The following is a 24,992-nucleotide window of genomic DNA, read 5'->3' on the forward strand; positions in this document are numbered from 1 at the left end:
AACAATTCAGATGAAATCTGAACTCCCAACTCCTCCACCCGAACTAGTCTTCCTCCATTTCTTATCCACTTGGGCATGAAGACATTGTGCTGTGGGTTCATGTCTAACGCTAATAAAAAAATGTGTATTAATTTAAAAACCAACTGATCCAAAAAATTGTTCTTAAAATCACGAGCATCTATATTTGTTTTCATATTAAAATAGAGGTTTAAACATGTATCAAACAGTATCGTGGTAGACTAAATTTCTTCATGATTTGGGGGGTACTTCTAAATAAAGGCAAAATGAGGAAAATGATATATAGATGTAACCCATAATAAGTGCTTGAAAGTTGCATTTGTAGGAAAAGCTTTCAAAGCAAATGTTTTAACAGTTGATCAAGGTTGGATTAGTGAATCAAGAGGTGATCAACTTTAAATTATAGATTTATCATTTTAGAATATAACATAAATTATATTGATTGCAGTATACAAGTATAAAATATATGCAAGTTTAACTATTTAATATCACAGGTAGCATAAGAATTAACTAAGGTTGAAGGCTCATAAAAATGTGATCCTAATTTGAGTTTAAATTCAATTTGTTTTGTTTGACCACAGTATATTACTGAAAATACTAAAAAGTTAAATCAAAATGGTAAAAAAATGTGTAAAAAACTAAATATCTAAAAAAAATTATTTTTTAACATAACACTGGATTTAAGGTGAAGAAGTAACAAAATCTGCTGCACATCTAAACCCTAGATTGTGCGCACTCGAGTCCGGAGTATTCTGAGATCTAGCATCACAACGGTATCTGTAACAATAACTTTCATGGCACATAAAACTTCCTCCTTTCTTCACTTTATCAGTCCCAGCTCGAGGACCGGTCGGGTTGACTGCAGCCTCTGCGCTGTGCTGGGTCTCCCACCAGTCTGACGTCCACTCCCACACATTCCCGATCATGTTCTTTAATCCGTTCTCCATCACTGGAAAGGACTCCACCGGCGAGGTTCCGGCAAATCCGTCCTCGCCGGTATCCTCGACCGGAAACTCGCCGGTCCAGGTATTGGCGTAAAACTGATCCTTTGGCCTCCACTTGTTTCCCCAAGGGAAGAGACGGGTTTTCTTTCCGTTCTTGCAACCCATCTCCCATTCAGCCTCTGTAGGCAGACGCTTACCTAAATTAAATTTGTTATTTGGGTGAAATTATTGACGAGTTTGAGTTTCAATGAATAGAAATGGCTCCATAAAAAACATACCGGCCCATGCGCAGTACTGCACAGCATCATTCCAAGATACATGGATGACAGGATGATTTCCTCTGGTAGAGATATCGGATCCTGCCCCCTCAGGATGTCTCCAGTTAGCTCCATCTACCGGTAACCACCAGGGAGCTCCAGCCACCGCCTGACTTATCCCAGCCTTCACCTCTTCACTCAAATAGAAATCCGCGACGAATGAGTTCCCAAAAGTCTCAGCTTCAGTGACGTACTTCGTATCTTTAACAAAATCCGCGAAATTATTATTGGAAACTTCTAGAATGTCCAGGTAGTAAGAATCCAGACGAACTGTCCGACCCGGCATTTCTCCGTCGGCAGGGAAAACCTATGTAAATAAAAATGAAGAAAACGAAAATATGCTTAGCATAACAGTTTAAAATGAGACTTATGTTGGGATACCTACCGGCTGATCTGTTCCCATTGTAAAAGTGTTGGATTTGATCAAGACCATGTTGCTAAGGTCCGGAGAACCATTCTTTCGAACCCTTTCTCCAGAAACCTTGAGAGGCTCAGGTTTATCTCCGCTGTGCTCTCTGCTCTTGGAGCATCCACAACTTTCATCTTTCCCACTAAACAGTTTTTTTATGAATTAATGCACAACATTAGTTACTAATTACTATTATATTATATTTGTGAGGTTCCATGAGCCAAGAAGTAATATTTTTTTAATTCGTTTCAAATAAGACTATATCAAGTTGGAACAATAGACATCATGAAGGGTTACAAATAAGTTTTTATATTTCACTTATGCTCTTGTCCTGACCATTACTTTTTTATTTTTCTAATGTTACCAAGGTAAAATGTTAAAATACTTTTTATAAGTAAAAATTGGTTCATTATTTGTAAATAATTTTGATCTATGTTGGAAAGGTCAATATAAGGAGCGTGTAGGAATGAATTTTCTTCAACTAGTGTAATAATTTCCATTCTTTCACGCTCTGACCGTTTCATTGGGAAATTTGCGCCCAAAGTCCATAAGACCAGGCATAACCTTCAGTTCTGTGACCCTTTCTTTTGTGGTACTCAACAGCAAGGAATTATTACTTTCCTGCGTTGTAAACTGAGGTCTTGCCATTATTTAACAATAACTGCATTTTTAAGATTTTCAGACCCTAATAAAATTCCGTATGTTTAAAATTCAAAAAAAATAATATATGAACTCAACCAAGCCAAAATGACAAACTTCAAACGGTCAATACTTCCCTTATTTTAGTGTGCCTACCTCTCATTGATATCAATAAAAAATGCACAAATTAAAAATTGAACCATGGTGAGTGCTACAATGTCTTTAAGATAGTTTTTTTTTGTGACACCCTGTACTTAAACAACTTTAAAGCTTTCTTCCACAATTTACATGATATAAGTCCCGGATTATTGTTCTCCAGATTAACAATAGTACCTGGAGATAGGTTCAGCTGGACATGATTCACCCTGGAAAAGAACACAAGGAACACAAACCGTCAAGAGTAATAAAACTAGTTTCACCATCTTGGCATTTTCTGAAACAATGTCAAATGAAATGCTGAGGAAATTATAAATAAGGAAATTAACTCTCAAAAATATTTTCTATTACAATTGCAAAAACAAATACAAAAAACAAATAGGAAATACTGGAATTTTTAATATTTGTGAGAGTTGTTTAATTGTGGTACATTCTTCTTAGTTGGGTACGTACATATCTTCCTTCCAACCCTGGAGTCAGGTATGAATGTAGTACCCTAAAACAGAAAAATAATTAGATCTTATGTGGGTTAGATTACCAAAATGACGCGTGCTTTGACATGACAAATGAAAAGAAAAATAGATCATAATTACCAAAATAAACGTTTTATAATTTTAGAAAAAGAATAAGCTTGCACGTGCCAATGCACCAAATTAAATCAAGTTTGTATGCCCTGTATCTACATATAGATAAAGTTAAATCTGCTCAGAGATTGTGGCATGCTGGAGATGATGGGCCCGTATCCCGCGGAGTTATCGTACAACTCAAACAACGGCGCGGCAACGAGCTTGTAGTTACGCGGCACTGCGAAGTACGCTTTCTCCTTCAACTGTACAAGGAACAACTTTCTGTGCTCCTTAGGTTTAGTGATGTGAGGAGGTATATACGGGTACTGAGCAGGTTCAAAATTTGGTCTCCACCAGTTCCCAATAGTATCCTCTACAACCCAGTCTGAGGTTCCACTGTCAGCCCGACCCAGAGTTTCTGTCATCAACCTTTTCAAACCCTCACACTAAAAAATGTAAGAACTATTGTAATTCTCTTTCATGAGGATTTACTTGCTCCCTTCCCTTAAATCATAAAGTGAGTTAATAAATGAAGACCATGGTTAGACTTCATGAATAATACTTGTTAGAAATAATAGTAAATTTGAAAACTTGTTGGTTTTTGATAAAAAGATTTCCCTAGATGAGATGAGATAAGGATCTGAAAACATCTTAGAGATGATGCCTAGACCCCCCCCCTCTTATCTCCGGATTGCAAATTATGTTTATAAAGTGAATATAAATGTTTTGATTTACCTCATCCTCTCCTGGATTAAGTTCTCCCCCAGGGAGCTTGAAGAACGTAGTTCCCAGCTGTAGAAGGAGTACATGAGGTAAACCATGCTCATGTACCAGGAGTACACCGTCAACTGATCTTCTCATACCAAGCTGTAAATAAAGTTTTCAAATAATAATATAAAACAAGCATACCTATTTCACTCAAGCATTAACCAGTCAAAATTATTCCAACAAACTTAAAATATTTAAGGAAATACGCTATGAAGCATACAAAAAAGGAAATAAATAAAGAAGAAACCCAAATAATCATATGATGTACAAAAGAAATTTTTTTTTAGAAGAAACCACCCCTATCCAAGTTAAAACCAACAAACCGGCCCCAAAAAAAATAACAACCAACTAACCCCCTTTAACTAACAACCAACAACACCCATTCAACTAACCAGTGTTTCGGATCCATATCATTTTGATTTGGATCCGGATCCGGATCCGGATCCGCGGATCCGCATCCGTGTTCATGGATCCGGATCCGGCTCTTGATACGGATCCGGATCCGACCAAATGATACGGATAAAATAAATCAAATATTTATTTTAATAAAAGTAAGATTTTCTACCTTTTCATATTCGTCCCTCATTCTCTGAAACCTGGCGGGAACACTGGGATCCTTCTCAAACAGAGGATCCTTGGTCCCGAAGGTGTAGTTAGTGAGCGGATACAGGTTCACAGTCCGGCTCAGGGTCAAGGACGGATTCTTAGGAGTAGTCTGGGTAACCATAGGTTGGGTAGATCCACGTGGCCATCCTGTTCCAGCCATTTTATTTATCCAAAATCTGAAAATGTAAAAATTTAAATTTGGTTTAGTAACACCTTGGCAACGGAAAGTCTGAGGTCTGCAATGTGCTCCGCCCCCAACCGACAACAGCCGCCTAGTCCAACCACGCCTTTTTTCAACCAATCCCCCACATAATCACTCCAATCAATCCCACCTTCTCCCTTCCAGCACCTTGCAATCCCATCCCAGTCCTCTCCGCTATTAGGGTATACAACAATAGGAATAGTTTTCGCAACCTTCCGGATATTATCAATCCCACCAGAAACTAACTTCGGGTGAAGACAATTGAACCCAACAGCGAAAATTCTTCCTTTGTCGAAAAGTTCATGTTTTCTTAATTGTCTCATTGCGTCCTGAATAGTTTCTCCAGTAGGTAAATTGTTCTCATTTTTGAGCGTAAATGAAACCCAGACTGGAGTAGTTCCTCCGGTAGCAGATATACAATCTAGGATAGCGATGGCTTCTCTCCAACTAGGAAGGGTTTCCGCAGCAATAAAATCAACTCTAGATGAGATGAGAGTTTGTATTCGGGGTAAATGCCATTTAACAAGTTCCTCTCGGGATAAAGCGTCCAGATAGGCTCCCGTGTACTCACTTCCGTCGGATTGACAAGCTCCATATGGACCGACGGATCCTCCAATTAAAATTGCGCGTTTTTCGCATTTTTTAATTGCAGATTTTGCCAACTGAACAGAAGTTCGAACTGCCTCAACCGTAGCTTTAGAATTCATGTTCAAGTGTTGTTTAAATCCTTGTTCACTGATTTGATAACTGCAGGTAAGGATCACGTTAGCTCCGGCATTGATGAAGTCCATGTGCACCTGTTCCACTAAATCAGGATTGGTTACAATACTACGAGCTGTCCAGAGAGGATCATTGTCCAACCCCTCCATATACACCATGAGCTGAGTTGAGAATCCTCCATCAATTATCCATAAGTCCCCCTTCACCAGAGGAGACGAGTAGTTCAAATTGTCCATAGTAATAAATGCTGAAAATATTAAATTTTAGAACAGAAATAAAGATATGATTTGACTAGACAAAATACGCGGCTAGTTGGGACATTTTATCTTTTGGAGCTTTCCTTCCACGTCCTCTTCCTCCTCTACCCCGACCCCGTCCTCCCCGACCTCCTCCACCTCGTCGGGCTTTCAAGAGGACAGCATGAGACTTCTCAACCAGGGCATTCAACTCCGGGTTACAGTAGATACATCCTTCAGCAGAGAGCCTCTCTCCTGGGAGTTTAGTTTTTCCTTCCTTGTATTCAACCTGGAATATTTAGATTCCGTTAGTTCAAGCTTTTTGTTTGCTCTTTGTCTTTTTTTGTTAGTTCTATACCTTTGATTTTTTAATGTATTTAAATTTGACTTGGATATGTGTCGACTTGGACCCTTATCTTAACTTTTTCCTGAGTAATACTTTGCTACTTAGCTACTTTGCTACTTTGATGTTGACTCTATCGTCGAGTCACGGACATAAATATTTGAATGGCCCAGAAAATCTTTCTTTTTATGTGATATTTGATAATAAAAAATCTTTCTAAATGTTGAAACTTAACTTATTTTGTCGACATTTTACTTCTACTTTGATCTTATCCAATCCCCGAACTACGGGACTGTAATCGTTATTTTAAGCGACTCTCCATTTAAAGATAGCAATCTCTGTTTACAACGGTATCCTTGAAACATTAATCTGATTAAACTGTGAAAGATAACGTCGTTCTTCTGACTCAAAAGTGTTTATTTGTAGGGGTTTGCCACGGTTTTTAATGAGCAAATTAATGCTCAGTCACTTTAGCAGAGAAATCACAAATGTTTAGATAAACAAAAACATGCATATTTAATTCATACTTGATTAGACAAAGCTTTAATGATACCGTTGTAAATCGTGCTTTGTTATCTTTACTTGTAGGGTCACTTGAATTACGCTTACAGTCGCTTTAATATATTATCATTTACCTTAAGTAGCTGTGCTTCACAGTCTGGACAGGACTCTGCTGCATTGACCGTTATCTTAGCTGCGTCATCAAATATTCTAACAATGACGTCACACTTGTTACAAACAAGCTTCCACTTTGGTATACTCGCTGGATCCAGGACTAGGATACCTTGATCACACTCAACACAACCACTCACACCCAACCTGTTCAACCCATGAGAGCAGGTCGGATGAATACAAGCAGAGCAGGGAGAACCTTTACCCATATCAGGGAAGGGAGGGTTGCTGTAACAGTAGGGACAGAAGACAAAGGACTTCCCCTGGGCCCCTGCTGTAAAATATATCAGTTCGAAATCGTCCAGTGGACATTTAAGTTCCTGATGCAGTTTCAGATTTCCGTTCTGCTGGGGTACATTATAGGTTTCATCACAGGTTGAACAGAAGAGACGCTTAGGTTTAGCTTCAACCAGCTTCATATACCGCCTACATTTCCCGCACCTGGAGAAGGGACGACCACTGTCTGCCAGGGAGGAGAAGGAAACCTCAAACAGTTGATCCATCCCCTCCACGTTCTTCACGAAGTACAGGAACTTCATCTTGAATACCTCGAGGGTGTGGCGGAGTACGGATTGGAAATCAGCTTTTCCGTGCGCAATCAAATCCAGCTGTTTCTCGACTGCAGAGCGCATTGTTGGACGAACTAGGTCGGGATCTATCTTGAGATATCCATGCACGAGAACAATACCAAGGTTAGTAGGTTCTAGTCGTCTACCAGATTCAATCTTAACGTAATTCCTAAAGCAATTATAAATAAAAAATAATAGTTTTCCCTTCTTTTTTTTTCACGAATAATCCTTATATCCTCTTAAGATACACTTCTATCTTATTTTGAATGTTTAATACTTTTAAAACAAAATATAAAGACTACTTCGAAATAGTTTTACAAATCATTCCGCATTAATGATTACATTTAATAGTGATAGATTCGGTTTATAAGCGATATTATAAATGTACTGTGTACCTAGTACATATAATATAAAAATATTGTTTATATATTGTTATATATTGTTATTATTTTTATCATTATTATCATTGTCAAAGTATCATGTCCTGTTGACTATGTTACGTTAAGGTCCAGTGTTGAGCTACCTAATGAATATATTATTTATGTTTATGATATTAACTATGTTTTCAGGTTGCTTGTTGCTCTTTTTCCTAATAACAATTTTAGCGTTGAACTCTTCAAGTCCCCATTTTTAATCGTGCTGTAACTTTCGCGGATTTTTTTGTTTTAATTGGTTCATTATCAAAAAAATTGACTCAAGTTTGGGCTAGATCGTTTTAACGTTTTTACGTTTATGAAATACAAACAAACAGACAAGCAAAGTTTATATGTAGATAGATGTATCGTGTATCTAGTTCATATATTATTGATGTGTACTAGAATACTATAAATGTACTGTGTACCTAGTGCATATATTATTGATGTGTACTGGAATACTATAAATGTACTGTGTACCTAGTGCATATATTATTGATGTGTACTGCAATACTATAAATGTACTGTGTACCTAGTGCATATATTATTGATGTGTACTGGAATACTATAAATGTACTGTGTACCTAGTGCATATACTATTGATGTGTACTGGAATACTATAAATGTACTGTGTACCTAGTGCATATATTATTGATGTGTACTGGAATACTATAAATGTACTGTGTACCTAGTGCATATATTATTGATGTGTACTGGAATACTAGCATCTGTTCCTATCCCGTGTTTCTCCATCAGTGTGATCAGATCAGACTCCGTTAGATAACCTGGAAAATTAAAGGGAATTAAATATATATTTTGTTGAAAACCAACACACCCCGTCCTTTTAATACCATATGTTCCGAGTTTAGGAAAATAGATGATTTTAGGCGGAATATAAATAAATTCATGGTATTGAGAAAAAAGAAGTTAGATTTTTTTAAATGCAAAAAAGCAGGATAGATTTTAAAACTAAAAAAGTTTTTTTCCGGAAACAATTATAAAGAACAAGTCACGATTTTAGCTGTTAAACGTTGCTCTTCTTCAAGTTGACATTTTTTTTGTAAATCGTATTTTGCAGAATTTTCTGTTCAATTTGTACATTTATTCAAAAACAATAAATGTCGATATTTTTTCCCAGGGCCAAATTTTTCCTCTTTCACTATTTATAAACCTTCCCGGAGTCATCTAAGTAGCCACAAAAAAATCGCCTAACGTTTAATATATACAAACAAACAAATATGCAAAATACATATAGATAGAAGAGAATTATGAATGGCTTACCGGGCGGAGCTGTTTGTCTGTCGGATAGTTTTGCTTCTTTTATTGTTAAACTATCACCTTTCTTCACCTAAACAGAAGCTGTAATAATATTGTTATACCGTCACATATATACGTTTTGGAATAATTTTGACACAGTTTTATGCCAATTTCTCGAGACAGTAACATTAGATAGATGTCTTATAGGTATCGTTTAACTCTTGAGATTCTCAGGTTTCAGCTTAATTTTTCCTTTACAGTCCCTTTAATTAAAAATATAAACATCAACTCTGTGACAGTTAATTCTTGAAAACAAGATTATGGTTATTGTTTAAAAAAATGTTTTTATGAAATATATTTGTTAATACTTTGTCCTTTACATCCGTAATCGGATCCTTGGAGCTAAAATGTTGCGGCTCCGGCTCCTGATCCTACGAACTGAACTTTTATTGCAAAGTTCTACCTGTGGCAAACTCTCTTCCGGAGGAATAGCTTGCCAGGTCATTACTCCGGTAAACCCTGGATCTGTAACTCTCTTACCGGAGAAACTAAACTCCTCCTCACCTATCCGAACATTCACTGTCGTCTGCTCATACTGAATAATATATCAAAATTTGATGTGTAAATTTTATAAAAATTGAACGCGAAATGATTGGAGATAAAAGTTGTTTGGATTAAAAATTTAATTTAATCTAATATTTGTTGTTTAAACTCTGTCCAACCAAGGAAGTTTTAAAAAACCAATTTGGCCTAGAAAACCTTCATGGATATGGGCTTCAATAGAAATTTGGAGAAATCGTTGATTGGTAGTTGGTAACTTGGTGAGTTTCAACAAAACAAGACTTTTAAAAGAACGATCTGTACTAGTTTTAAGTATCAAAAACTCGTTAAAATTTCTGAGTGAGAAGTTTTGCAACGGTAGTGTAAAGTTGAGGATTGGGAGGGAGGTGGGTAGGGGGGGGGGTGTTCAATACCTTACAATTACGGGATACAGTTCCGATGAAGTGTCTGACAATATAATCATAAATCTTCCAAGATTCTCCGTCCAATTCTCCTCTGCTAACCGCCCTACACGGAGTTATCGGAGGATGGTCTCCAGCATCATGCCCTTTCCTAGGTTTAGAAATTCCTTCCTGGAGAAGAGCTTTACACTCTGCTCCCCAGTCCCCACTGTTCTGCTGCTGTCGGAGAATATCCTTAAGGTCGAAGCTCTCCGCGTACTGAGTTGACTCTGTTCTTGGATAGCTAATGTATCCCTGGATGTACAGGCGTTCCGCCAACGTCATGGCATGATGGGGTCCCATAGACAACCCGGAGCTCGCAACCCTCATCAGTTCAACTGTATTTAAAGCTATGGGTTTCTCCTTCTGTTTCTCTTTCACAACTACAGATTCTATTTTAGCAACACTCTCGGCTTTAACAAGGTTTAGAAACATAACTGCAACTTCCTTGTCGAAACATCGAACACGTTCCCACTCCAGGGGAACACGCAGTCCGGAGGCAGTCTCAACAGATACCTGGAGAACCCAGTAGGGTTCAGGTTTATGAGTCTGAATCTGATCATGTCTCTCTACACAGAACCCGAGAGTCGGGGTTTGACAAGGTCCGAAGGAGATTAGACTTGAGTCTAGATCTCCGTATTTACCCTGGAAAAATCTTGTTTGAAACCTTGTGAAAGCGCAACCAATCCTCAGATCCAGCTCCTGCCTAGCGTCCACTGACTTGGACTGGTTCTCATCCGGCTCCCCTAGATTGTTCATCGCAGCCGCAATGTCCTTGGCGGTAATTGACGAAAACTTGGCTCTGAACACCGTGCTACGATCAAGTCTACGCATCTGACCTCTGACGGCGTCCAGGACCTCAAAACAGATATTTTCTCCCTCCTTATCACAATCCAACCACAGCACGATATAATCACAACCCTTCGCCTCCTGGCTGAGAAACGAAGGCATACGGAGCTTTGCAGTCGCTTCTTTCTTCTCCGTCGCACAACTAAACAGTTCAGCTGGATCTACTCTAAACATAGAAAATGTTATCTTCATTATCTTATTTTTTATTGAAAAAAACAGTACTTGTCGAGGGAATGTTTATGGATGGTTAAAAGTAAAAAAATAACCAGAAAAAGAACGTTTTTAATTTTATAAATCTACCAATGTTGGAAGAAAAAATTCTCCAAATTTCGAGCTTCAGTTGCAAAAAAATGGCCGCTTCAATACAACATTTAAAAGAGGGACGCGAAGCGTCCTGAATGCTTGGTGAGGAATACTTACTTGTCCCAACTGTTGAACCTGGAGTCAAAGTCTAGGGACATCACATGTCCACATACACTTGTCATCTTGTACTTGACCTTCTCCCCGGTGGGAGGGAAGTTATCGTTCCACTCGTTCACATTACAAGCTCCGTTCGAACCTTTCCGGAAACTACAATTATTCCTGAAATACAAGTTTAATCAAGGTTTACTTTAATCTGTAAATTTTACTTCTCCTGTTGACTGGCTATAAAGCGCCCGAATTGAAAAAGTTAGAAATGTACAGGAGGTATATACTTTGCCCCCCCCCCCCCCCCACCACCCCCCCAATTCTTATAATTAGTTCCTTACAAAATTAAGGAATATTTGGATTTAAAGATCAAAAAGGGTAAAAAATTGACAGTTGATAGTTTATCCTTCCAGAGATGGTGGTAATTCGTATCAAATAAATACCACTGAGGTTCATGAAAAATGTGTTATGTTATCCTCTAGTAAAAGTTTATACCTGGAGAGTATATTGGAGATGGAGGTGGCTAGAGACGGTTTCTCCGCCACCATCAACACCGTCTTCATCTTTTTTTCTGGAATCATGCAACGGTTTAGTTTTAAAAAAGATCAAACAATCTTCCATAATAATAAAAATCGCCACTGAGTTTGTCAAGATAGAAAAAATTATCACAGCCAGAATGACATGAAAATGTAAAATAGAAAAGTATTTTTTTTTTCTTTATGTTCCAAGTTTATGAAGATTTTCGCAGACATGGTCCACGAGGTTTTTCACGTACTCCGGTGTGTTGGTGTTCTTCCGCATACCCGGAGAAAACTTGAATGTGTAGTCAGGACCGTACTGGAGAAAGAACGGATCTGTATCCGGAATATCTTCAGGAAGCGGAACTTCAAGGATATCCGCTGTTACCTTGGCCCAGCATCTGAAAAAATACCATTTAAAACATTTTCTAGAAAGTTTCATTTCTTTTATTCTTAATGTTTTGACTGAAACATCGTGTTCAAAGTATTTTCTCTTTAAAGTCTTGTAAAGCTGGAGTGAGGCATTCATTTATGAAAATGAAAGAAGGTCTTACTTGGCTGAGTTAGGAATATTATAACCTCCTCCACCCAAGAGCAGAACCGGTAAACCAACTTCTACAACCTGTTAGAAATATAGAATCAATTACAAATCTCATGAAATATAGCAAAACATTGCGGGAAAGACCATGTAAACCATTTTAGACGAAAAAGTCAAATAAATTCTTTTTTTTTGCTGTCAAACGGGCTTTTTGAATTAATCATGAGAAAAAAAAATAATCTAATATCAGAAAGATTAAAAGATTGAGGAGAAAGGTTTAGATAAGAAGATATTAACCTGTTTAGTACACTGAGAGAGAGAAAGAGGAGTCAGATTAAACCCTCCCAAAGGATCGCCTGCTAACCCGTCACAGCCACACTAGAACAAATAATACAATAAATAATGCAAATAACCTAACAAAAAAGAAAGTCAGAAAATATTTAAAGAGATCAACCAGTTCTATTCAATCACATTTCCAACAAAGAGCAAGGAAAATTAGAAATATACCTGTACAACAAATGCATCAGGGTTGAATCTACTAACAGCAAGCGGGAACACAGAGTTAAACACGGAGCAGAGGGTGGTATCATCACAGCCCTGGGACAAGGGAATATTCACACTGAAATTACAAAACATAATAGTTTAGAGTTTCCCTAGAAAAACATCACATTCTACTTGATCCATTTAGTTTATCATGAAACACCAGGGACACACATTTTGGGCATTCCTTTAAAAATTTGCAACAAAAAAAACAGTTTCAGAAATAGAGTTTCAATACAACTACCAAGTGGAACTGGACAGTTGATTAAGAAACGAGGAAAGTCATTTTCTGTTTCTTTTAAAAATAAGCTTCCAACCTATAATATTTGCCACGTCCGAACCCATTTTCTGTCAAGTCTCCGGTCCCAGGGAAGAACCCTGTCTCCAGCTGGTGGACGGAGAAGGTCAACACACGGTCAGTCGAGGAAAATGCGTCCTCAACTCCGTCCCCGTGATGAACGTCGAGATCAACATACATGATCCTCTTGAACCTCCGCTGCAGGCGGTGGATGGCGAGCACAATATCATTGATGTAGCAGAACCCCGCAGCAGAGTCTCTTTTGGCATGGTGCCAACCCCCGGACCAGTTAATAGCAACACGTACTCGGCCTTCCAGTAGGAGATCGGCGGCCGTTAATGACCCAGCGGCCAGGGTCTGAACGAAAACATCCATGTTTTCTAGAACAGGGCAATCATATCCAAGCCCAAACTCTTCTTCATCCTAGGAGGATTTATATCAAAAAAGGAAAATTTTTTGTAATCTTTTGAAATTTCTATACAATCTTGATAACTCCTTGCAGCACAATCAAATATTTGCAACATTGGATTGCGACTTGTATTTTTATTTTCTTGCGCGGATTATTTCAATTCAACTTCGCTATAACCTGCAGGGATCCCTTTAATTGTGGGATCAAGCATTTCTCCTCAAATTTAAAGTGCCCACATTGGATATCAAGATCAGGCATTTAAGCGTAAGAATTCACACAAATTCCCAACCTCAGGTCAAATAATTTGTTTAAAACAAATTCTATATATCCTACATTATCAGGACTAAACTTACAACGGTCTCAGACCTTTAAGTCCTCGACCGAATTTTGTGGAAATACATTATTATTATTATTATTATTATTACCTGAAGGTTTGGATTGGAAAGAAAATCCACGTACTCCTGAGAGTGGAAAACCCGGAGATCATCTATAATGGCCGGTCTTAGGGGAAACAGTTTCAGTCTCTATACAACAAATAGTTAGTCCTGTAATCCAATCAATCCAACCAAGAGTTTATTGCTGAACAACAATTTCTTGGAGGAGGGGGGGATTATTTGAAATTAGTTTCGTAGAACTGACCTTGCCTTAATAAGTAAGGTTGTAGAGAGAAGAGAATGAACTATCAAAGATCTTTTTCCAATCTTATCAATCCTGGCGCATTCATCAACCAACTTCCGGTCGCAAATATATCCAACTTCCGGTCTAGGTAGTCCTGAATACGTTCAATTATGTTGTTAGAAGGCGAAGAAATTTAACAGAAAATATTTACTCTCAAACTTTAAATTCTGACCATCCATAAACCTACCCTAGGGTCATGCGAGGTCCCACAAACAGACAAGCAAAGTATTAATATATATATATATATATATATTATACATAATTTCAATTTAGATTTCTCCTTAAATATTTACATTGTAGAGAGTAAAACATATATAATTCATGAACCTTGCATTTCTTGCACAAATATTTTATTATCGACTTTTATCATTTTAAGACTCTTCCTCTTGTAAGTAATTATAGGTACGACATTAAGCTCGATTTTTCTAATCAAAAACTATTCAGAAAAGAAAGCTTTGTTTGAAACCCTCCAGAATTTAAAAATAAAATTAGATTTGAAATATTATTTGTTTATAAAACAGAAATTTATCTTTTAACCTTTAGTTTTTAGTTCTTCCTGAACCACACTGGGCTGACAGTTCTTCTCCATTTTCTTTCTAAAAATAACTAGTTTATTTTCCTTGCTACGATTATACAGTGCTATTCTAAATAAACTGGACTAATTTATTGATATACTTGAAAGTTGTTTTTTTATCTAAGATTTAGTATCCGGCATTAATTTGGCAACCTAACTTTAACAATAACCACCATATGGCCCTAGTCATGCATTTTCTAAAATGTGGTCTGCCTTTTTTTTGGTTTTCAAAAAATCCAGAGATATTAAATTTTGTTAAGATTTCAATTTATTAACTTAAATAATAAAAATTGTTTAATTCTCTGAAAAAAAAATCCTTCATATCTCCGGTGATTATGAGAGCATACAAAAATGTGGTCTACATTTTGGAAATGCCAGAACTAGGGTTATTTTATGTTGTGTTATAAAAATGCTTAAATTAGGGTGCCAAATAAAAGGTCAAAGACGACTTTCATGTCTTTATCAATCAACAAACTATTCCGGTTAATTTAGAATAGCAATGTAATAAGCATTTATCCATTTATCTATCTATCTATCTATCTATATATATATATATCCGTTAAATTTACATTAATGTTGACAAATGTTTTATATATATAAAGAGTTTCAGCATTATAGGGCAATATAAACTATGGCACTAGAGTAAGGGAAACAAGATCATACGACTGTACGTAAGAGTAAATGTATGACATACTCAAATATGACTGAGNAACACAATAGGAATAGCATAATTTGAAATCATAGGGAAGAAAGTTAACAAATATAACAACATGATTAAACTATAAAAATAAACTATTCCTGGTTTAGTTTAACAAAATAACGTTCAGATCCAGTTTTAAGACCTAGTAGGAACACTTTAACTATCAACACCAACACCCACAGAGAAGTACGGATAAATAAGTATCCTTACTCAGGGTGCAGGTTCAGAGCCCGGATCAGGATAATTCTCCGATGGGTGCGTTCTCCAGCCACAGTTTGTGAATGAACTGATATAGTTTATCTGAGACTGAAACCTTGTAAGGCGTTGGGTTGAGACTACGCTTGTGATCAGGACGAAGTATTTTCAAGGATTCCTGAGCGTTCTCCCGAGTAGTTTCCAGGGACTGAGTCTCCAGGCAGACTCCAGGTCCCCAAACTTTATCAAACAGCTCCTCAACCTAATATGATAAGTTTAAACATGGCAAATAAATATATTTTTTTTTAACTTGATTGTCAAAACTGTAAAAATGAAAATTCGCAGAACCGGTAACTACTATATGAGATTAAACTGTTTAATTCAAATATTATTATTTTATTATTTATTAATATTGAAATTACAGGATAAGACTTCAGAGACGACTGCTCTGAAATTATTCGGTCTTTTTTCTAACATTTTTGGTTCCCTGAAGCTATTAACTTATTTCTTTCTTAAATATTAATTAATATAAAGGGTTTCAAGTCGTGATTTATAAATATGCAAACTACAGATTAAATACTATATAAGGCTGGATTTAAACGCTTTTAGAGGACTTAAACTATTCGTAACAAGCGTAAATCCTTTTCTTATTCAAAAGTTTTGGGTCTAATTTAAATCTTTTAACCTTGTGCGGAACAACATAAGCTCTTTTTGATTCTTCAAAGGGATGCCGACAAAGAACCCTGACTCCAGCCTAAATTATCATATATTACATATATATATATACAAACTGAGAAATGTAAAATATGCATTTTGAAAGTGGAAACCCTGAGTTTAATTATACCATGAATGGCTGTGCTCTGAGCAGTGTTGAGAGGAGAGAGATATTGGAGTGTTTATCAACAAATATTTAAAACCCAGTATGTGTAGAAGCAGTAACTAGATCCTTTCACTTCAGAGACAGGAATATATTTCTCAGATTATTCACCACCTATGTCAAACCTCACCACGAGTTTTCTACTCCAGTCTGGGCTCCAACCTCACTACAGGATATTACGTTTAAAGAAGAAGTCCAAATGCAAGCTGTGAACATTGTAAGTGGATTGAAATCAGTTGGATATACTGAAAAACTCAAAGACCTAGGACTTATCTCCCTTGAAACAAGAAGAACTATATATGATCTAATACAAACCTACAAAACCCTGGAAGTTGAAGGAGATTTACTCTGGTTTAAAAGAGTTAATCAAGTATCTGTGAGAGCTACCAGAAAGTCAGATAATAGAACCAGGCTGACTAAACAGAGAACCAACACCACCATCAGAAGTAATTTCTTTACCAAAGAGTAATTGATGATTGGAACCAGTTACCCACCAAAATTAGAGAGTCCCAAAATATCAAGATATTTAACAGAAATCTAGATGAAGATCTATCTTCTTCTGAGATGAATATAAGAATGAGAGTACTCTCCAAGTATGCAAGCAACTATATAGTCTAGTTTTTGCTTTTTTGGCGGTTTTTAAAAAATTTTTATGTACATTGAAAATAGTAATGAAGTACAATTCAAAAATCCATCTGTGAGCTTGCCTGTGGAGGTTCCTCCTCTGGAGTTTGTAATAGATCAAGGATTGAGAACCCGTCTATACCGTAGAGACGGTATCCACGCTTTCTTCCAGGCATCGTCACCTTCTCCACGTCCTGGGAGAGCTTGAGACGGGGCATACCGTCAATCTCAACCAACTTAAACACACAACCTAAGAAATTAAATACAAAGAGTTTAAAAAATATTCATAATACATAAATACTAATCACATAATCACATGTTCTGATATTCATAACCTTACCTAGAGCTGGTTGCTTCTGACACGTGACGAGATGAGTTCCGATCCCTAAACACGTGATTTGATGTCCCTGTTCATTCAACGAGAGGATAGTTTCTTCGTTAATATCGTTGGATGCGACGATCTGAAGATCAGTAAACCAGGGAACAGAAAACCTGTAATTATTAATATCATTTTAGTTTTGATTTAATTCCAATTCTTTTTATAAGATAGCTAGGTAAACTTTATTTCATATTTAGCATTTTTTCAAAGAAAACATATTTTTGTACAAGTTAAAATGTTGTTACTAACCTTGCGGCTATTTTTTCAAACACTTTCTTCACCAAAGTTGATAAGTACGCTAAATCCCCAGAATCAATCCGCACACCAACTGCTCGATAACCAAGATCATTGAGAGCGAGCGCAACCGCGCAGAAGTTTAAAATTCCACTCTTGCAAACATCGTAGGTGTCGATGAGTGCAAGAAACTCGTGCGGGAATGCAAGCGCATAACTGGCGAACGCAGCGCGCTCTCCCTCGCTGCTCTCTGTTCCCATGAGCTTGAGTAGCTCTGCAACTTGAGTATGTCGGTGAGAGACCAGGGAAAGAAAATCCTGGTCCCCTTCAGGTTTAAACCCTGGATTAGGAAGCAGAGTCTTTCCCTCAATCTCCTTCATGTTCAGATAGGACGAGACAAATGCGTGTGCGTGAGTTCCTTTAACCGGAATTCCAAAAAGCTTTCCAGCAAGAACATTCGAGGTACCGTCAAACCCTCCCATGTAGGAGTACTTAGAAGCCGACAGTCCGCCGTTAGGACCCTGAGCTCGGCGCAGTCCAAACTCGTACAATTTCATTCGGCGGCCCGCAGCGATTCTGAATCTGGCCGCGTTTGTTGCAACCAGACTCGCGTAGTTGATCAAGTTTAAGAATATAGTTTCCAGTAGTTGAACCATGATTAGGGGTCCTGTCACAGTCATCAAGGGGATGCGAGGAAAACACACGGAACCCTCCGACAACGACTCAATAACGATATCTGAAGGTTTTAGTACTTTCAAAAAGGAGAAAAATGCATCCTCACAGTGCGGCATCAGAGTTTTCAAATACTCGATATCGGAATCCTTGATATTAAACCTTTTCAGAAAGTCAATACAGTCTAGAAGTCCAGCAAAGACGGTGAATTCTCCCCTGAACGGATTCTTTCTGAAAAAGAGATCGAAGGTGGCGATGGTGTTGTGCTTCCCAGACTTCCAGTACGCGTACGCCATGGTTATTTGGTACAGGTCGGTGAGGAGGGGTTCTATCACGGTATTGATCCTCTCATTTCCAGGTGGCGAGTATTCAACGCGAGATCGCTTTTCAGGTGACATATTAAATACATAGATTTATCTCTGAAAAAAACTAATTATAATTCTTTCTGTAGGTTTATGGGGAATTATCTTTCCCGGACTAAAGATTTAGAGCACCTTTATTTTGAAAAATCCAATTCCTTATTACTAATCCTCAGGAAAATGCTTTTCAAAGATATCCTACTGAACTATGTGGATGTGGACGCGCAGAGGAACCCCATCAAAAGCACCGCAATGGAGAGCCACCGAAAATCAAAATATCAATAACTTCATCATCTATTTTTTTTACATAAGTCCTGAAATTTTTATCCTTTGTAAACTAATTTTCGTCGATTTTGACTATGGACAATCTTGAAATCTCAAAATACCGGGTCTGTATTCAAAGTATATGGTAAGTAGATAAACAAAACAGAGAAACTTAGGCTCTAAGTCGAAAAAAGGATAAGGTAAGTAACAAGATAAATACATTCATGATTGAAGTAAAAAATGATGATAAAGTTCGGCCAGGAAAGATCAAATTTGAGGATGAATTTTACAAACTATTTAAGAGGGTGGACGATGCAATCCGATAATTTCCTGCGACATAAAGCCCAAAAAATCAAAGAATTTTTACGAAAATAACGATTTTGACAATTTGGGAGTTTACTAATGTAAATTAATGTAATATACAAAATTGAACTGAGTATCAACACAAAGACTTTTTATTTTAAGAATTTTTGAAATTTAGATTTTTACAATAATTGCGTATTCATGGGTTTCGATAGGTGACCCGGCATTCCGGGTTTACTAAGTCGTTCGTTCCAAAAATCGTCATTGGATCTGAAATGTAAGAGGATCTTAAATGTAAGACATGTGGCCGCAGCGCTCGGCCCAGAAAGTGTATTAACCTAACCTAACCCTAAATAAAAGAAAGTGTCAGAACTTAACCTAAACCGTGGCCGCAGCGCTCGGCCCCCTAGCCTGTCCTAGCCGCAGCGCTCGTCCCAGAAAGTGTCTTAACCTGACCTAACCCTAAATAATAATAAAAAATAATAATAAATTTGCTGATAAATAAGTGGTCATGTACAAAATTAATAGGAGGGGGGGCGGGGGGGGGGGTCCAAAAATCGTATACTAGGACGGACCCAGAAAGTGTCTTACCCTAGCCTAACCCTAAATATATACTAATCTTATATGTATTACATAGATATAATTGACCATGTGGCCGCAGCGCTCGGCCAAGAAAGTGCCTTAACCTAACCTAACCCTAAATAAATACTAATTTAATTGAAAATTGTTGAAAAAGTGGTCATTTGATAGGAGGGGGGGAAGGGCGGGGGGGGTCCAAAAATCGTTCTCTAGAACGGACCCAATAATCCATTGTGTAATCCAAAGTATCTGGGTCTGAGAAGATTACATACACAGAATCCTCGGGCAATTCACTTCACAGAAACCAGAAACGTCAAACTTAACGTCAACTTAACGCAAGCCGCTTGCTTCTTTGGTCGGTCGGTATTCGATGCGCGTGCGATGCTACGTATGCCGCAAACTAATTTGATTAATATTGAATTATTTTCATGGTCGTCTTTGTATTTTTGATTTATCGATTAATAAACGTCGTGAAGGCGGGGAAAAAATACCTCAACAATTCTATTATTTTCTAATCCAAGTCACCTCAAAAAGCTCATACTAACTAAATTCATCTGCAGAGCTCTCCAATGATTAAAATTCAATCGTATTAGGAATAGGATAGAATAATTTTGCAAACGTACTTGCTGACTTTTCATCTTAAAATAAAATGGCAAAAAAGGACATAAACTTCAATAGAAAAAATAAATCTTTCTGTAAAGGTAGTTGCAATGGACTGACTTTTCGACAGTTTTCGTCTAGAAAAACAAAAGAAAAAAGGAAAAAAATGATTTTTTGTCTAATGGGGAAAAAAATAATCCAAAATTGGCCCAAAAAAGAGACTTTTCGACCACGAAGATCCGGAAGATTTTAATAAGGAAAGTGCTAATTTTAACAATGACAAATTTTGCATCAGGAGAAAAAATAAAACAAATGGACTTCTAGTAAAACTCAAGCTTATCATCATATATGAAAGAATTGTTACAAGTATCTCATGATTCACAGGTTTGGTGGAATTTTAGTTTAAATATGAAATCAGTACTTATACCTGAGGATATAAACTTGAGTAATCTGGAGATTAAGATTTTTGAATCTGCATGATTTTACATATATATACATATGAGATCAAAAATTTTTAATGTTTGAGATTAGAATCGTTGAATCATTCTGAAATCATAATTTAACACGACTTCGTCTTCCTTCCCGAAGGAGCTTTAAACCTTCATTTTTGGATTCGGCTTGACATTCGGTGATTCTTCTTTAGTTCCATGCTATCAAAAAAATAAGTCATCAAAAAACATCCTGTAGAGCACATTGTTGTAACAATCAATTTTAAAATCGCATCAGGTTCTCCCATCCAACACATATGGAAAGGTTTGCTAATGTGGGAGCTACCCTGGTTCCAATTGTACTTCATGAAAATAAGGTTTGTTTCAGAACTCAAATGTATGAGAAACCTAAACAATTATAATCAATCTATATTTAATAAGGACATCTTTTGGTACTGATTTGTCTGCTCCTGTCTTTCTTGCACCATTCTTCTTTAAGACCCATAAATTCACCATGAAAACCTCTTAAATTTTTTCCAGACCCAGATATTTAACTTTAAACCCTAATGATCTGATACCATCCACTTCCTTCAGGTTGATTCAAATTCTCATCTTGTTTTTAGGTTAATACAATATGACCATAGAATTTTACATCTAAATTCTAATTAATTAAGCATGACGTTGTAATTAATTAAAGTTCCCTGACGAATCATTCATTTTCATGAATTTTAATCATGAATTTTCAGTGGGAGGTAAAAACTAGAATTACGAATATCTTTCATATGATGATTTCAAAGGATACAAAACTAAGGTGCATCCTTTGACTGTTGGACGAGGGCGGGAAGGCGACGCGGCCATGAAATGAACCCTTTGGAAAAGTCTCCGAAACTTGCAGACAGGGCCGTAACTGAAGGGGTCCGGGGCACACGCCCCCCCCCTTGTGTTCCTACAGGGGGCCCGTCTTCACTTATGGCTTTAAATTTTTGCTAAAACGTGTCTTAAGACTGTTAAGGTCAACTCACAAAATTTGGAGACCCTGCCATTAACAATAAAAAAATATCTCAAAAAAAAAACAAAATCAGCTTTATCAAGTCTTGAAACTAAAGATACATTTGTTTTTAGACCGAAAATATAATTTAATATCTTAAAAATGGATTTACTCAAAATTCCCTAGATGGCAATTCCTGAAAACTGAGATTAAAATTCAGTAGACTGTATATTAATATATTTTAAAGAACAAGTTTATGTGTTTTGACTTGAAACCTGATGGTCCATTGTCAGCAGTGTGAACTATTAACTTGAGTCTAGAAGTCAACTTCCTATTCCAGTTTTTCTGGTTAATACTGAATTTCATTTATTCAATTATTTAATAATTTCTGCCCTGTTTCATTTGTCAAATCTTAAACTGTAGTAAACGCCTACTCCATAACAAGTCCTAGAAACATATCTATCCAGGTACAACTGTCTGCTATCAAAGTCAACCAGGACACGATCCAAATGGCTACAACCCTGTGAACAATCAACGCCACTACCACTAGGCGCTATCAGTGTCAGTACCTACACTAGCTATTTGCCAAGGGACACAGGCTTAGCTATCGAACAAGTGATTAACGAAGCTCTAAATGCAACATGCAGGAACACAAGGTAAGCTATCAAACAAGCTATTAATTGAGCTCTAAATGTCACACAGGGACACAAGTGTAGCTATCAGACAATCTCTTAATAATCAAGGTATGATCTCAGCCCGTATGTTTCAGCAAGGACACAGCTATCAAACAAGCTCGTAATCGATCTATACCAAATACTGAGGTGTGATCTCAGCCGTATGTTTGTTACTTCAACAAGAACACAGTTAGCTATCAAAAAAGCTCGTAATCAATCTATACCAAATACCAAGTCCATATGTTTCAACGAGGACACAATTACTCTACACTGTAATCAAAGCAGAGTTTCTTTATTAACTAAGGTATATTTCTTCAGTAGATTAGAATTGGGTCTTTAACAGCGTAATTACAATTTATACGCTGTTATAAATGACATAGTTAAGCAATCACAATAACAAAAACAGTAGCCTTAGTTTGTCAGTATAATATCTCCTGGGATCTTTTATTCTTGTCTGTCTTCTGTTGTTGTATTCCAGTTTTCTGCCTTTTCCCTCTTTTTCTTTTGAGAATTTTTTCAATAATTCAGTAAAGAACTCTCCTGTTCTATGCGTATCTAATGCTATTCTATCTCCTGTAGGCTGCAAGAGTGCTATCTCCTGTCTATCCTCTCCTGTGATACACGCCAACAACATATATTTTACTCCATCGCTTGGGATTGTTTGCCACACATGATTAGACAAATGATTTTCCAATTTCTCGCACCAGGTAAACAATTCTATTGGATTTCCAGCATATTGAAGAGCCTTTTCAATAAATGCTAGGATTACTTTATTAAGAGCAGTTTCAAATTTACATAGTTTCTCATAGGTGTCCTCATTTGCCTCTCCATTTATCACCTTTGCAACGAGGTAATCCTTACTTTTCTGATTTGCACAACAGTTGCGTGGTTTTGCACGAAATGACTTTTTTTGCACGAAATTCCGCATCATTTTTGTATCAATACAAAACCAGTTATGCACAAAATTGCGCATTCATTTGAATTAAATAAATTTTATTTGCACACAATTTTGCCTATATACAAAATTAAAGTCATAATTTCCTCGTGATATTGCACATGAATACAAGTCATGTGCAATGCCCATGAATACGAAAAATTGAAATTTTCGTACTGCAGTATTTTGCATGAAAACGAAATTAAGTAATATTTGTTTGATGTCAAATAATTCATACATATGAAAGATTATAATATTTGGACAGTATGGTGTGAATTAGTTTCAGTAATAAACAACATCCATCTCATTCTGCTCGTGTAAATTATAGTTACAAGTTAGTTACATCTTCTACTACTTACTTTACAGTTTATATTCTAAATCGTTTTGTATTTTTATATTAATATAGGATCTACATCATGTTCTATTTTATACCCCATCCCTCCCTCCCTCCCTCCCTCATCTCTAAATATTGTACAATAATAAAACAAAATATTGAGCTTTCAAATATGTATGAATAGGTATATTTCATATGTATTACAGTGCCTCCTATTGAGAAATCTTTAAAACTATTTCTCCCATTCCTTACCCCCAATCCCTTAACCCCCCCCCCCCCTCAAATTCAACCAGTTAGAGAAGAGAAATGTTTAGTTAGCCAATGAGAGAAGAGTTGCAAACAGATATATTTCTTTTATTGGACTGATACAAAGCATTTGATAAAGTGAAACATTTTATTGGATTTGATAATCGCGGGATCAGAAACCTGTATGTGTACAAACACAGTTATTTTAAAAACTGGATTTTTTAATAAGTTCCTACTTTTATATTCGCAATTAAAGTGTAATTTCAAGTTACCCTCCATGCAAAGATAGAATGGCAATGCTCGATTAACCCCGGTACCCTTGAAACATTTATCTGGCTAATAATGGAGAAGATATTGTCTTTCAATGTTTAACTCCTATTTCTTTCTTCTGTAGCAGAAATGCATAAGTCACTTTTAAAATTGAAAATCTATCTATATAATAAAACAAGACATTCATATATATGCTGCCTATAGACGGCCCAACGGCTGGACCGAATGGGCTGAATTTGTTTGTGGACACTCGTGGGTGGCCGGGGGTTGTCTACTGTGTAAGGCTAAAAAAAATCGAAAATTTTTGTTTTCAATCGAAAGTTTTTGTTTTCTAAAAAAAATTAAAATTTATTTTTTTTCAAAACTATTTTTTCAAATTTTTCTTTTATACGGACAACGCCTGGCCCTTCAGCTTGTATTCAATATTTTTAAATTAAAAAATTATATCTAATTTATGCTAAATCAGACAAAGCATAGGCATGGCCATCCTTGTTTGGAGGTTAACTTGAAATTACGCTTACAGACAAATTTTTACATTCTGAGCATACATATAACCGTTTGGACGTGTTTTGGATACAAACGGACAACAACAGACAGACAAGCAAAGTATATAAATAGAGAGATTTGGCTTGTGGGGGGTTGTCTAGGGGGTACAAGAGAGAGATTTACCCCCCCCCCCCCCCC

At 36.7% G+C, this 24,992-nt stretch overlaps 6 protein-coding genes across 6 annotated transcripts; all 6 read right to left on the reverse strand.

Annotated features, from left to right (window-relative positions):
- Nucleotides 1-162: 162 nt before the first annotated feature.
- Nucleotides 163-2,769, reverse strand: LOC111706232 (sulfatase-modifying factor 1). The gene is made up of 4 exons (XM_023479055.1): nt 2,661-2,769; nt 1,665-1,830; nt 1,241-1,586; nt 163-1,159 (listed from the first exon to the last, which is right to left on the reverse strand). The coding sequence occupies exons 1-4, from the start codon at nt 2,747-2,749 to the stop codon at nt 699-701; spliced, it is 1,062 nt and encodes a 353-aa protein (XP_023334823.1). The 5' UTR covers nt 2,750-2,769; the 3' UTR covers nt 163-698.
- LOC111706264 (cleavage and polyadenylation specificity factor subunit 5) lies at nt 2,757-4,625 on the reverse strand. Its single transcript, XM_023479099.1, has 3 exons — nt 4,383-4,625; nt 3,785-3,916; nt 2,757-3,495 (listed from the first exon to the last, which is right to left on the reverse strand). The coding sequence occupies exons 1-3, from the start codon at nt 4,581-4,583 to the stop codon at nt 3,163-3,165; spliced, it is 666 nt and encodes a 221-aa protein (XP_023334867.1). The 5' UTR covers nt 4,584-4,625; the 3' UTR covers nt 2,757-3,162.
- On the reverse strand, nt 4,599-5,605 carry LOC111706239 (homocysteine S-methyltransferase 3-like). Its single transcript, XM_023479064.1, has one exon. The coding sequence runs from the start codon at nt 5,579-5,581 to the stop codon at nt 4,616-4,618; it is 966 nt and encodes a 321-aa protein (XP_023334832.1). The 5' UTR covers nt 5,582-5,605; the 3' UTR covers nt 4,599-4,615.
- On the reverse strand, nt 5,593-11,802 carry LOC111706210 (DNA topoisomerase 3-beta-1). Its single transcript, XM_023479017.1, has 8 exons — nt 11,589-11,802; nt 11,106-11,267; nt 9,810-10,851; nt 9,299-9,430; nt 8,860-8,926; nt 8,267-8,363; nt 6,560-7,334; nt 5,593-5,870 (listed from the first exon to the last, which is right to left on the reverse strand). Exons 1-8 carry the CDS (start codon nt 11,672-11,674, stop codon nt 5,637-5,639), a joined length of 2,595 nt encoding a protein of 864 aa, XP_023334785.1. The 5' UTR covers nt 11,675-11,802; the 3' UTR covers nt 5,593-5,636.
- A 363-nt stretch (nt 11,803-12,165) lies between these two features.
- On the reverse strand, nt 12,166-15,642 carry LOC111706256 (histone deacetylase 8). Its single transcript, XM_023479090.1, has 8 exons — nt 15,559-15,642; nt 14,612-14,670; nt 14,041-14,168; nt 13,822-13,920; nt 13,007-13,410; nt 12,657-12,746; nt 12,447-12,527; nt 12,166-12,233 (listed from the first exon to the last, which is right to left on the reverse strand). Exons 2-7 carry the CDS (start codon nt 14,661-14,663, stop codon nt 12,509-12,511), a joined length of 792 nt encoding a protein of 263 aa, XP_023334858.1. The 5' UTR covers nt 14,664-14,670; nt 15,559-15,642; the 3' UTR covers nt 12,166-12,233; nt 12,447-12,508.
- On the reverse strand, nt 15,559-18,775 carry LOC111706216 (nicotinate phosphoribosyltransferase). Its single transcript, XM_023479029.1, has 5 exons — nt 17,673-18,775; nt 17,385-17,536; nt 17,128-17,294; nt 16,229-16,297; nt 15,559-15,805 (listed from the first exon to the last, which is right to left on the reverse strand). Exons 1-5 carry the CDS (start codon nt 18,725-18,727, stop codon nt 15,584-15,586), a joined length of 1,665 nt encoding a protein of 554 aa, XP_023334797.1. The 5' UTR covers nt 18,728-18,775; the 3' UTR covers nt 15,559-15,583.
- Between the last annotated feature and the right edge of the window lie 6,217 nt (nt 18,776-24,992).

The sequence above is a fragment of the Eurytemora carolleeae genome, unplaced genomic scaffold, assembly GCF_000591075.1.
Source record: "Eurytemora carolleeae unplaced genomic scaffold, Eaff_2.0 scaffold70, whole genome shotgun sequence".
Lineage (NCBI taxonomy): Eukaryota > Metazoa > Arthropoda > Copepoda > Calanoida > Temoridae > Eurytemora > Eurytemora carolleeae.